Source organism: Mus caroli, unplaced genomic scaffold, assembly GCF_978045245.1.
Source record: "Mus caroli unplaced genomic scaffold, Mus_caroli_1 scaffold_6, whole genome shotgun sequence".
NCBI classification, from domain to species: domain Eukaryota; kingdom Metazoa; phylum Chordata; class Mammalia; order Rodentia; family Muridae; genus Mus; species Mus caroli.
This window is the reverse complement of record NW_028227261.1, coordinates 59551297-59565086: the sequence shown is the minus strand read 5'-3', so window position 1 is coordinate 59565086 and position 13790 is coordinate 59551297. Positions and strand designations below refer to the sequence as shown.

The window sequence follows — 13790 nt, the reverse complement described above, 5'->3', positions numbered from 1 at the left end:
AACCTTAGATCAGTCATGGGAATGCATTTAGTAATGGGTTCTGTAGTTCCTTGTCTTTAGCTTGGATATGTAATATGCATCCCTTTTAAACATACATGTAGACAGTTCAGTTGTGGAAAAAAAAATAGTGGTGAAAAATAAACCCTAGCTGTGTTAGTTTTCTAGGGCTGCTATAAGAGTGCCACAGGCTGTGTAGCTTAATGCAGCACACAACTTTATTTTCTTATAGTCCTTGTAGTTAGAAGACTAAGTCAAAGTGTCAGATGGGCTGTCCTCATTTCCAAAGCTTCAGGGAGAGGGTGGTCCTTTTCGTCTCCAGGTTCTGTGGTCTTGGGCATTTCTAGAGCCTCTGTGCCTCTCTTTAGCGTTCCTATGTTTATACCTGTGTCTGTGCCAATTTAAGGGCACTAGTCTTAATAGACCCATTCTAAGTACATATGATCTCTTCCTACTTTGATTAATTTCTGTGAAGAGTCAATTTATTTATTTTCTTAATAAGGTCACAATTTTAGGCACGGAATTTAAAGAAACATATCTTTTTAGGAAATGTGGTTCTGTATACTACTACCAAGATTGCATTCCACTTCCCCAGAAGAAAGGCTTAGCTTTGTCACTTGATCAGTTACATATATTCATGTATGTTTGTTTGTTTTTTTTTTTTTTTTTTTTTTGGCTGGATGTCTTTTGCAAAGTGGAATATGGTACAGAATTGAAATATTCAGGCTTTAGTCATCAAGTATTTTTCATTTTGTTGGTATTTGGGTAGTTAAATGATAAACCATGATAGCTGGCAACTTAATATTTACTAAATATATTATGAAAGGTTCCTTACTTGGGTCATTTGTGTGTGATTGTCCATTTGCATGCTTATGGAACCCAAAGTTTGGTGTTGGATATTTTCCTCAATCATTCTTTACCATATTTTTTGAAACAGACCCGCCTGTGACTTGGAGCTCACCATTTTGGCTAGGCTGGTTGGCAGTGAGCTCCCAGGATCTGCATGTCTTTGCCCTCTTCTTACTCCTAGTAACTGGGGTTAAAGACATGTACTGCTGCACTCAACTTTTAAATGGGAACTGCAGATCTGAACCCAAATGCACACGTTTCTACACTGAGCCATCTCCCCAAATTTGCCTTTTCCTTTGTAAACTGGGTATTATTCTTTTCATGTCCACTTTATCCATGAGGACTGGGGGTATAAAGAACTAACAATTCTATTGGAAGCCAAACAGTGAACCTGGGATTTGTATTAACTTAATCTTACTCCAAAACCAGTACTTCAAACAGTAGAAGTCCAGTACCTTGAATTCTTCTGATAGACTTTTATTCCAGAATAGTTTGTAGCATTAATCAAAGGCACTGTAATTTTTATGAGTAATTAGAAATACAATTAGTCCTTCAAGTTAGCTGGTTAAATTTTTGACCACATATCCTGGATAAAATGAAACAGAATAATATGATTTTGACTTAGTTTTATTAGAAATAATTGAATTGTATTTTTCTTCACAAGCCCCTTCTTCGGTTATTTGTATTCTTTACTTCCTTTAATAGCTATTTCTCGAAGCGTCAATAAGTAAGTTCCATATTGGTCTTGCTCAGTCCCCTGAGACAGGCTTCCAAGTATTCTAGAATATAGTGTTGTTAATGTATGTTGTAGATGTTACATGTTTAAAACTTTGTTAAATTCCTAACATTTTTGTGTGAGAGTTATTTGTCTTGACCTTCAGTATAAACATAGAACTTTATTTCTAATGAAAACAGATGTGTTTGGTGTTTGGTGTTTTGCCATGTACCAGTGCACTTGAGGCAATTACCCTGCTCTTCTCCTTTGTTCTCTAAAGAGGGAGGTTGAGCATATAACATACCTGTCTTTGTCAGGGTTTCAATTCCTGCACAAACATGACCAAGAAGCAATTTGGGGGGGAAAGGGTTTATTCGGCTTACACTTCCATACTGCTGTTCATGCAGGACTGGAATTCAAGCAGGACAGAAAGCAGGAGCTGATGCAGAAGCCCTGGAGGGATGTTCATTACTGACTTGCTTCCCCTGGCTTGCTCAGTCTGCTCTCTTATAGAACCAAGACTACCAGCCCAGAGATGGCACCACCCACAAGGGGCCTTTCCCCCTGGATCACTAATTGAGAAAATGCCTTACAGTTGTATCTCATGGAGGCATTTCCTCAATTGAAGCTCCTTTCTCTGTGATAACTCCAGCTGTGTTAAGTTGACACAAAACTAGCCAGTACAATTGACCCCTTGTCAACTTGACACACAAACACATCACTAGAAAGCCTCAACCCTTACATTCTTTTTTTTTTTTTAGATTTATTTATTTATTATATAATTAAGTACACTGTAGCTGTCTTCAGACACTCCAGAAGAGGGCATCAGATCTCATTACAGATGGTTGTGAGCCACCATATGGTTGCTGGGATTTGAACCCTGGACCTTCGGAAGAGCAGTCGGGTGCTCTTACCCACTGAGCCATCTCACCAGCCCCAACCCTTACATTCTTATTCATCCCCAAGGTCTAAATAACTTTAAACATCCCACAGTCTTTACATATTTTACAATTAAAAATCTCTTAACTGTGGGCTCCACTAAAATAGTTTCTTCCTTCAAGAGGGAAAATATCAGGGCACAGTCACAATCAAAAGCAAAAATCAATCTCCAACCATCCAGTGTCTGGGATCCAACTCATGATCTTCTGGGCTCCTCCAAGGGCTTGGGTCACTTCTCCAGCCATGCCCTTTGTAGCACACTCATCATCCTCTAGGCTCCAGATGCCTGTACTTCTCTGCTGCTGTTCTTGGTGGTCATCTCATGGTACTGGCAACTCCATAACACTGCATGACCCCTTCAGTCCTGGGCTGTCAATTGCAACTGAGGCTGCACCTTCACCAATGGCCTTCCATGGCCTCTCACAGTGACGAGCCTCAGCTGCTCTATGTGACTCCTTCATGCCTTCAAAACCAGTACCACCTGGGTGACCCTTACACACCAAGTCCCGCTGCAGCAGGAGTACAACCTTGGCTATCTCTGGAACACAGCCTCTTTGTGCTTTCAGAAAACACTTCCCAGAAGTCACTTCAAAGATGCTGGTCTCTTCTTAATCACCTCTAATTCCTTAGCTCCAGCCAACCAGCATCAATAGTCCCAGTAATGCCAAGGTTTTGCTTTAGTAGTTCTGGTATCTTGTTAATCACAGCTGATTCTTCAGCCCCAGCTAACCAGAACCACAGAATTTTTACAATCCAAAATAGCAATGGCCCTGAAAAGAGTCTTTAATTTTCCCTCTGAAATTTCACAAGCCAGGCCTCCATTTTCTGCACTGTTCTCAACATTATCTTTCAAGCCCCTACACAACATCTCACAGAGCTCTTAATACTGAATGGATCTTCTGGCCCAAAGTTCCAAAGTCCTTCTACAGTCCTCCCCAAAACATGGTCAGGTTATCACAGGAATACCCCACTCCTGGTACTAATTAGTCTTAGTAGATGTTACATGTTTAAAACTTTGTTAAATTCCTAACATTTTTGTGTGGCAGTTATTTGTCTTGACCTTCAGTATAAACATAGAACTTTATTTCTAATGAAAACAGACGTTTTCTTTAGTGTTTGGTGTTTTGCCATGTACCAGTTCACTTGAGGCAAATTACCCTGCTCTTCTCTTTTGTTCTCTAAAGAGGGAGATTGAGCATATAACATACCCTTTGCCAAGTTACCGTGATATTTAAATGAAGTAATACCTCACACAGAATTAGTGCTTCATATACAATAGATACCTCAGAGTACTGGATTTCTTTGTACTTCTTTGGGATTGGTACTTTAGATCTTCTACTAGCAGAATTCTTAGTATTAAGTATTTAGTAAGCATTTGTTAAATTGCAAGTTAATGACTTAAATAAATTGAAAGGAAATTCCAAACTAAATATTTCACAGTACAAAAAAATTAGAAATTCATTTAAATCATTGCTAATCTCACTAAGGATAGCTTTTAAACTGTAAAGAAAATAAATAATTAAAATGTTATAAAAACATGTTAAAGTTTAACTTTTATACTTTTGTTTTAGTGATGTAGCTTGGTTCAGCGAATCTTGGTTAAGCCGAATTAAAGATGATGTTGGAGACAACTGGAGAATAAAGGTATGCAGAAGTGGATGGAGGTTGGGTGGACCACATGATGGAAGAATTGTGGCACTGAGCTCAACTCAGTGTTCTTTTAAAAGTGAATTCATGAGTGCATTGTTCCATATAAGTTAACACATATGGTGCTTCATACAAACTAGAGTAATTTTAGGGAACAGAGCCTTGGTTGAAGAAGAAATGCCTCCATCAGATTGGCCTGTAGGCATGTCTGGTTGTCATTATTTTTTGATTGTTGATTGATTTGAGAGGGCCAGCAGTGCCACCCTGGGCAGGTGGTCCTGGTAGGTTTCAGAAAGCAGGCTGAATGAGTGTCATGACCTGAAAGCAAGTCATTTAAGCACTTATCCTCCAAGGTTTTGCCTCTGCTGCTGCTTGAGTTCTTACTTTGACCCCTCTCAGTGCTTGACTGTGATCAGGACTTGTCAGTTAAATAATCCCTTTCTTTCCCAGCTTGTTTTGGCCACTGAGTTTATGTATTAATAATTATGTCTTTATTATCATGTACTACATTGATTAAACCATATTTGTTCAACTATTCACATGATGATATATTTGAATTATTTTTAGTTTAGGTTATGACAATAAACTCTATGCACAAATCTTTGCTTAGATTTCATTTCTTTGGGGGAAATAACTTGGTGGAATGGCTAAATTATGTATATATGTTTAATTTTATAAGACTGCAAAAATAATTTTGTTTTTACAACTATTTTACTGCTTTTGGTTTTCTTGTATCTTGTGGGGCCTGTGTTTGTTCTGTAAAGGATGTCTAATTTCTGTCATGTATTTCTTAACAGTGCGATTGGATACTATGCTGATGAATACATACATACATACATACATACAAATACATATTTTTACATACGTACATACATACAAATACACATTTTTAAATTATTTGTCACTTTGTATATATGAGTGTTTTGTCTGTATGTATGTCTGGGCACCATGTGTAAGCCTTGTGTATGCAGAAGTGGGAAGAGGGTATTTTATCCCTTGGAAATAGAGCTACAGCCGGTTGAGGGATGTCATGAATGCTGGGAAATGAACCCTAGTCCTCTGGAAGAGCAGCCTTAACCACTGAGTTTTCTCTTCAGTCCATGTATATAATCTGTAAACGATGTCTTACTATTCTTTAAGTAAAAACACCCTTTCTGATATTGAAACTTTGTTGTTTTTATTTCTCCCTCAATTACATCTAATTTATTATCTTTCAGGTTTATAGTATAGAAATCATTTATTTCATGATTTCTCACTGACTTTTTCTTTTTTCTGTTTACATCTTGCTTCTTGAAGAGGCTTGGATAATAAAAGTTAGGCCTGTTTTTTCTCCTCACATCAAATCTGCCTCACTCATTTCATACATTATAAAATTTTTATTTTTGTGCATGTGCTGTGTATGGAAGTGTGCACATGCTACATTGTGTGTTTGGAGGTCAGAGAACAAATTTATAAAGCATGATATCCCTATGTGTCTGGGCATAAACATGTATAAGGCTTGTGTTGTCCAGCAAGTGCTTCATCTGCTGCACTTCTCCAGACCACACCCAACATAGACATCCTGATATATTCTGCTCTTATTTTCACTTAACTCAAAATACATTTTCATTTTGCTTGTCAATGTGTTTTTGACTTCTGGCCAGATTAAAAGTAACTAGTTCAAAATCTAAATATTTCCTACTTACAGAATTCTGAATTAATTCCACTTTTGCAAGTAAGTAAAAACATCACACACCAAAATTAGCCAGACCCAAAGTCTACACAATGAATGTACATATAGTTAGAAAAAACATTTGTAATGGAAGCAATGAAGCTTCCCATTAAATTTTATATTTTAATAACCTATATATTTTTCACTTATCTACTACCAGAATTAAAAAACCTTGACAACTAAAAAGCAATGAGCTTTATCTTCTTTCATAACTTATGTTATTTACCTGCATTTGGTGATGTTTTTATTTATGTTGTTAAAAATAGTTTATAAAAGAAAACCCCATTTTTGTCCTGAGAACATACTTAGCTTTAGAGTAGTTTGCGTTTACATTGATTTATTTTCATATTTATGTTGCGACTTAGAGAATTGTCAAATGCAACTGAAAGCACTATGCATCCTCATTTATTCCATAAGTATATGTTATGCCAGATTTGTTGGTGGTGCAGTGTGTATTTTTTGAATGTTATGTTTACTTGTTCCATCAGCTGCATAGGCAGGAGTTCTTAGTCTCTACTTGATGATTCTGAGGTTTCTCTTAAGTTCTGATCATCTTCATTTGAATTTCTATTATTAGGTTTACTATACATTTTTCTCTCCTTGGTGAGGAATTCAATAATGTTTTCTTATTTTTCTTGGAAAGGTGATTATTTCTCACCTTAATATATTTCTTTCAATATAAACATGAAACAAATGTATTTATTTCCTCTTTTTGTTCTACTTTAGGCTAGTAACCTGAAGAAGGTCCTCCATGGAATTACAAGTTACTATCATGAGGTACCGGAAACACCTGATCTTAAACAAAAGTGCCAAGAGTTTGACTACTTAGTTTTTTAAGCATCATATTGGAATGTAATTTATAATTATAATAATTATGTTGCCACTTATAGAGCACATAAAACTTGTGAAAATGAAAAGGTCTAAGGATTAAATGCATTGGCTTACCAAAGGAAGAAAGAAGATAGTTTTCATTTCGAAACTTTGAATTGATTACCTTTATTTTATTTTATTTTTTTTTATTACATATTTTCCTCAATTACATTTCCAATGCTATCCCAAAAGTCCCCCATAGCGCCCCCCACTTCCCTACTCTCCCATTCCCATTCTTTTGGCCCTGGCATTCCCCTATATTGGGGCATATAAAGTTTGCATGTCCAATGGGCCTCTCTTTCCAGTGATGGCCGACTAGGCCATCTTTCGATACATATGCAGCTAGAGACAAGAGCTCCGGGGTACTGGTTAGTTCATCATGTTGTTCCACCAATAGGGTTGCAGATCCCTTTAGCTCCTTGGGTACTTTCTCTAGCTTCTCCATTGGGAGCCCTGTGATACATCCAATAGCTGACTGTGAGCATCCACTCCTGTGTTTGCTAGGCCCCTGCATAGTCTCACAAGAGACAGCTAGCTATCTTTGGGTCCTTTCAGCAAAATCTTGCTAGTGTATGCAATGGTGTCAGCGTTTAGAAGCTGATTATGGGATGGATCCCTGGACACGGCAGTCTCTAGATGGTCCATCCTTTCATCACAGCTCCAAACTTTGTCTCTGTAACTCCTTCCATGGGTGTTTTGTTCCCAATTCTAAGAAGGGGCACAGTGTCCACATTTTGGTCTTCATTCTTCTTGAGTTTCATGCGTTTAACAAATTGTATCTTATATCTTGGGTATCCTAAGTTTTGGGCTAATATCCACTTATCAGTGAATACATATTGTGTGAGTTCCTTTGTGATTGTGTTACCTCACTCAAGATGATGCCCTCCAGGTCCATCCATTTGGCTAGGAATTTCATAAATTCATTCTTTTTAATAGCTGAGTAGTACTCCATTGTGTAAATGTACCATAATTTCTGTATCCATTCCTCTGTTGAGGGACATCTGGGTTCTTTCCAGCTTCTGGCTATTATAAATAGGGCTGCTATGAACATAGTGGAGCATGTGTCCTTCTTACCGGTTGGGACATCTTCTGGATATATGCCCAGAAGAGGTATTGCTGGATCCTCCGGTAGTACTATGTCCAATTTTCTGAGGAACCGCCAGACTGATTTCCAGAGTGGTTGTACAAGCTTGCAATCCCACCAACAATGGAGGAGTGTTCCTCTTTCTCCACATCCCCGCCAGCATCTGCTGTCACTTGAATTTTTGATCTTAGCCATTCTGACTGGTGTGAGGTGGAATCTCAGGGTTGTTTTGATTTGCATTTCCCTGATGATTAAGGATGTTGAACATTTTTTCAGGTGCTTCTCTGCCATTTTGTATTCTTCAGGTGAGAATTCTTTGTTCAGTTCTGAGCCCCATTTTTTAATGGGGTTATTTGACTTTCTGGAGTCCACCTTCTTGAGTTCCTTATATATATTGGATATTAGACCCTTATCTGGTTTAGGATAGGTAAAGATCCTTTCCCAATCTGTTGGTGGTTTTTTTGTCTTATTGATGGTGTCTTTTGCCTTGCAGAAGCTTTGCAGTTTCATGAGGTCCCACTTGTCAATTCTCGATCTTACAGCACAAGCCATTGCTGTTCTATTCAAGAATTTTCCCCCTGTGCCCATATCTTCAAGGCTTTTCCCCACTTTCTCCTCTATAAGTTTCAGTGTCTCTGGTTTTATGTGAAGTTCCTTGATCCACTTAGACTTGACCTTAGTACAAGGAGATAGGAATGGATCGATTCGCATTCTTCTACATGATAACAACCAGTTGTGCCAGCACCATTTGTTGAAAATGCTGTCTTTCTTCCACTGGATGTTTTTAGCTCCCTTGTCGAAGATCAAGTGACCGTAGGTGTGTGGGTTCATTTCTGGGTCTTCAATTCTATTCCATTGGTCTACTTGTCTGTCAGTATACCAGTACCATGCAGTTTTTATCACAATTGCTCTGTAGTAAAGCTTTAGGTCAGGCATGGTGATTCCACCAGAGGTTCTTTTATCCTTGAGAAGAGTTTGTGCTATCCTAGGATTTTTGTTATTCCAGATGAATTTGCAGATTGCTCTTTCAAACAACACCCTTCTCAATAGTCACAAATAATATAAAATATCTTGGCGTGACTCTAACTAAGGAAGTGAAAGATCTGTATAATAAAAACTTCAAGTCTCTGAAGAAAGAAATTATAGAAGATCTCAGAAGATGGAAAGATCTCCTATGCTCATGGATTGGCAGGATCAACATTTTAAAAATGGCTATCTTGCCAAAAGCAATCTACAGATTCAATGCAATCCCCATCAAAATTCCAACTCAATTCTTCAACGAATTAGAAAGTGCAATCTGCAAATTCATCTGGAATAACAAAAAACCTAGGATAGCAAAAACTCTTCTCAAGGATAAAAGAACCTCTGGTGGAATCACCATGCCAGACCTAAAGCTTTACTACAGAGCAATTGTGATAAAAACTGCGTGGTACTGGTATAGTGACAGACAAATAGACCAATGGAATAGAATTGAAGACCCAGAAATTGATTACCTTTAAATAGAATGTATTGCATAATAATTGGTGGTCTCTGAACTGATTTTGTTAGTAAAGAATTTTTTATATATACATATTTCAACATTTTTTGGAAGTTTTAATACTATGAGAATTTTCAGTGCTTTATACACCCAGTATCCTTATAATCTTATTGTTGTTTCAAGAAAATAGAAAAAAGGCCAGAGAAAGTCAAAGTCATTACATTTGTTATTCATTTGTGAAAGTGCAGTTCACATTGTGAATCTAAGTGATAACATACTATCACAAACTTTGTTCAGATAGTCTGGCTTCCATTCAGATTGGATAAGTAATTTTGCCTATATCAATCAGGTCTTCTGGGCTAACATAATCTTGTTTACAGTTTCCTAGGCAAGCATGTCTATTATAGTAAAGTAGCCTGGGTCCCCTTTAACAAATCCTTGTTTTTCTAATATGAGGTCAATTAAACATCAAGCACAACCAACCAGAATTTTGAGAAGGGACCAGAATATTGCTGACTTGGTTTTAGTCAGTGTTAGTGACTCATGATTTCTTAATTTTTTTGAGTTATTTCATGAAGGTATTTCGAATTAACTTTTCTTTAAATAACAGTATAAGTTCTTTGTAGCCTACTTAGATGAGTAATCTAGTTTTTTTTTTTTTTTTTTAAATCTTCAGTTTTTGGGGCAGCAGATTTCTGAAGAACTTATCCCTGATTTAAATCAAATAACTGAGTGTGCAGATCCTGTGGAGCTTGGGAGGTTGCTTCAGCTAATTCTAGGATGTGCAGTCAACTGTGAAAAGAAGCAAGGTAATAAGCAAGTTCTAGTCACTTGAGGTTTGTACTTTCTAGAAATAATCTACATTGCTAGTTCTCGATGCTGGCATTTACAGGAGGATGCTATTTTCCTGCGACTGAGTGGCTGAGATCACCTTGCTGTACAAACTAGATCTAAGTTCTAGACCTCCCTGTCATTAGCAATGAATGCTGCAGCTCTTGACTGTCCCATATTCTCGTGGTCAGTTGCTATAGTAATCATATTTAGTTGAAATAAGTTAATAGCTGATGTTTGGGATATATTATGTAGTCAATAAGATAGAATCTTGGGTAAATATTTTTCATAGTAAAATATTCAGTTACTAAATTATAATAGAAACTTTCTTCAAATTATATGCTGCTCTGTTTAGAAAAACAGCTGTCTACTGTTTTCCTTTGAGAAATGGACAGTGGCATTTATGGGATCGGTGCATTAACACTAGTACACGTAAGCAGAGTAATTTATGTGCTTCTGAGCACAAAATGTCATAAGAATAAACTGGGTAGACTTGAGTCTCCTTCCCAATGGGAGCTTGAATCAGCTTGGGTGAGAAGAGCTTTGACCCTGCTTCTGTGTGCTTTATACAAATCTTTACCTTAGTGTTTCTCCTTTATAAAAACTTCTGTATGTTCATGAAAGGATACAAGACAGGTAAATTCAATAAGAACAAGCTCAAGAAATATAAAATAACATGAAATCAACTGTAGTTTATAAAATAGATGCCTACACACATACACACACACACACACCCCATAAACCTTTCTTATCCCAGTAGCTACCTTTTCTCAGGACCAAGTAATCAGTCTTTCTATATTACATCTAGAGGACATTAAGATCTATATGTTGTTATTTTGTGAAACTTGAGAAATTTTACTCATGCAGGTTAAAATGTCTCTAGCTACTATAAAAATCACAAGGAATAATTAAGGTTTAAACTTGTACTTTTTGTTTCAGTTGTGGTTCTTTTATTCTTTGATTAATACTTCTTTTCCAGTTTCTGGTTATTTTGACATATTTTTGCATGATTTATGTTTCCAAATGTTACAGACATAATTCATTTTCAGAGAAGTACATTTCACTTTAATTCTTTTAAATTGTGGTATTATTTAATTTGTTGTATTACATTCTTTCATTTTCTTGTGAGTGTATTATACTTATATTATAAACCTTAATTGACAGTTTTCCTTGGAGTTGACTTTGTTGCACCGTGAAAATTTTACTACACTATCTCATTCATCATTTAGCCTAAGCCTTATTAAGTATTCTCATCTTCATATTTTTGAAAGGAAATTTAGTTTCTGGAGATATAAGTGGTTAACTTAATAAGGAGTACATATAAAGACAGTTTCACTTTCAAAACATGTGTTTGGGTTAAAACTTAGGTTTGAAGAGCTAAATAAAAACTACTAGTGGACTGAGTATGTGGTTTAGCAGTAGAACTTTGACTTACCATATTTGGAGGCCTAGATTACCTCCTCAGAGCTGCACAGGGATTCATAATTGGAAAAAGATAACCAAAGATTCTTATGACATAAACCCATTAAATTGATGGCTACAAAACAACTTCTGTACTTTTGTGAGAAATTGACTTAATTATTAATAATGTCCTTCTCAAAGGCGAAGTAGTTTTATCAGACTTGAAGCATTTCATCAACTAGGTCATTAAAGGAAACCATTGTGTCTTTGTCATTTTCATTGTCATTTTCCAACTAATTCTTTCTCTGTAGCATTTAGTGGTCATATGCATATCATAACCTTTTAGACTCTTAGCATCACAAAAGAAATGAAGATTTAAACGATTTAACAGGAGTCTCTAAAACAATCAGTAAAACCCAAAAGTATTAGGTAAATTTGAGGTTCAGGGCAAAAGTCCTGGGAAAATCATACAGATGAAACAGACCTACGCCTGCAGATACATGAGACATTGTTTGCTTAAGGTCTTCATTTCCTTTTCTCTTAAAACGTGTGAGTACATGGTCACTCTCTTCAGACACAACAGAAGAGGAAAACAGATCCCATTACAGGTGATCGTGAGCTACTATGTGGTTTCTGGGAATCGGACTTAGGATCTCTGGAAGAGCAGACAGTGCTCTTAACCACTGAGCCATCTCTCCAGTCAAGATCCTCATTTTCTATCTGAGTGAATCACCCTTACATACTGTGTATGTTTGTGGAAAGCTTTAATATCTTGTATTAATGGATGCCAACCAGATGTTGCAGAAGACTGCATATGTATCTTTGAAAGCTTTCCTGGAATACAAATGGTACAACAAAAGATTCTAGATCTAAAGTTGGAGAATACTATTAATAGTTCTAATATGAATTCCAGTAGTGTTTTCTTTTACCAAAAAACTAAAGGGTTTCTTTTATGACCAAAAATTTCAATTACTAAGGTAAATATTTTCATCTTGCTTTTAATAGCCATGTTAGTGAATTAGTATTTTTGCATGAAAAATCATTTATTGGTATATAATTTTCATACTTTGATTATTTAGTAGTTAAGAAATTATATAGAACAGATTTTTATTACAAAATTAATATTTTAAATTATAGAACATATTAAAAATATAATGACCCTGGAAGAATCTGTTCAACATGTGGTCATGACTGCAATTCAGGAGGTAAGTGATACCATGTTCATATGAGTATGAAGACCCTGAACCAAATTTTGTAATACTTCATGTAAGTTTTTAACAATTAGAAATAAGTTAAAACCCTTCAAGTTCAGTTTAGAACCCCTAATTCTAAAAACCAGTTGATATTTAATATTTCAAAGCACTTTTATTTTATTTTGGAGCTCAGCACCAAACCCAGGAGTCCCTGGATCCTGAAAGTACTTTCCAGTCCCTTCCATTAATAAGAACAGTCATGAACTCTGCTGCATGTGGAACTTTCCATTTCCTATCTTCCTGCCAGCTAGAACAGTGTTCCTGACAAACTCATAGATCTGGATCGGGTACATTTAGAACTTGAGACTTGTGAAAACTTAGATTTTGGAGCCAAATAACCTAAATCTAAGACTGTGATTATATCAGACATAGAGAAGGTATACCAATTTCTTGGGGTTTAGTATTGGCTCTTACTCTTGGTTAGAAATCTTGGGTGAAAAGTGTTAATATATGACTTGAGTTGAATCATATTTATGAGGGGCATGACAGTACACCCTGTAGTCCTAACATTACAGAAAGGTCACAAGCTTGAAACCAGCTTAGTCTACCTCATGAGAATCCTGACTAGGAAAAGAAAGAGTTAAAAGAAATGAAACAATCGTCCATTTAAAAGCAATTTGTGTTAATATGTCCCCAAAAGCTTACAGTGTAATTTATTCTTAATCTTATCACTTATATCCTCAAATATTCTTATTTGGTTCTATCTCTAATAAAATTTTTACTTGATTAATGTTCTAAGGATCATTAAGGCAAGAGAAAGCTAAATATAAATCAATTTACTTTCATGTAAATAGATTTTCTAAACATTGCACTAGAGTATTTAACTTTGCTATTTTCATTTTCCTAGCTGATGAGTAAAGAAATAGTGATCTCTCCTGCAAGTGACACGGTGGGAGAATTAGAACAGCAGGTAAGACTTCATTGCATGAGGGGACAGTTGACAGTGTTGACAGGATTCCAATTCCTCTACCAGTTATTTTACAAGACTTATGGTATTCCCTTCTGTGGAACTGAAT

At 36.2% G+C, this 13790-nt stretch overlaps 1 protein-coding gene across 1 annotated transcript in view; it reads left to right on the top strand.

Moving 5' to 3' along the window:
* Hook1 (hook microtubule tethering protein 1) overlaps positions 1-13790 on the top strand; it is a 60023-nt gene that overhangs the window by 10777 nt on the left and 35456 nt on the right. The window contains exons 3-7 of the mRNA XM_021160006.3: positions 4072-4144; positions 6585-6635; positions 9966-10098; positions 12659-12726; positions 13622-13684. Coding sequence (XP_021015665.1) covers positions 4072-4144; positions 6585-6635; positions 9966-10098; positions 12659-12726; positions 13622-13684 — 388 coding nt within the window. The remainder of the gene's footprint in view (positions 1-4071; positions 4145-6584; positions 6636-9965; positions 10099-12658; positions 12727-13621; positions 13685-13790) is intronic.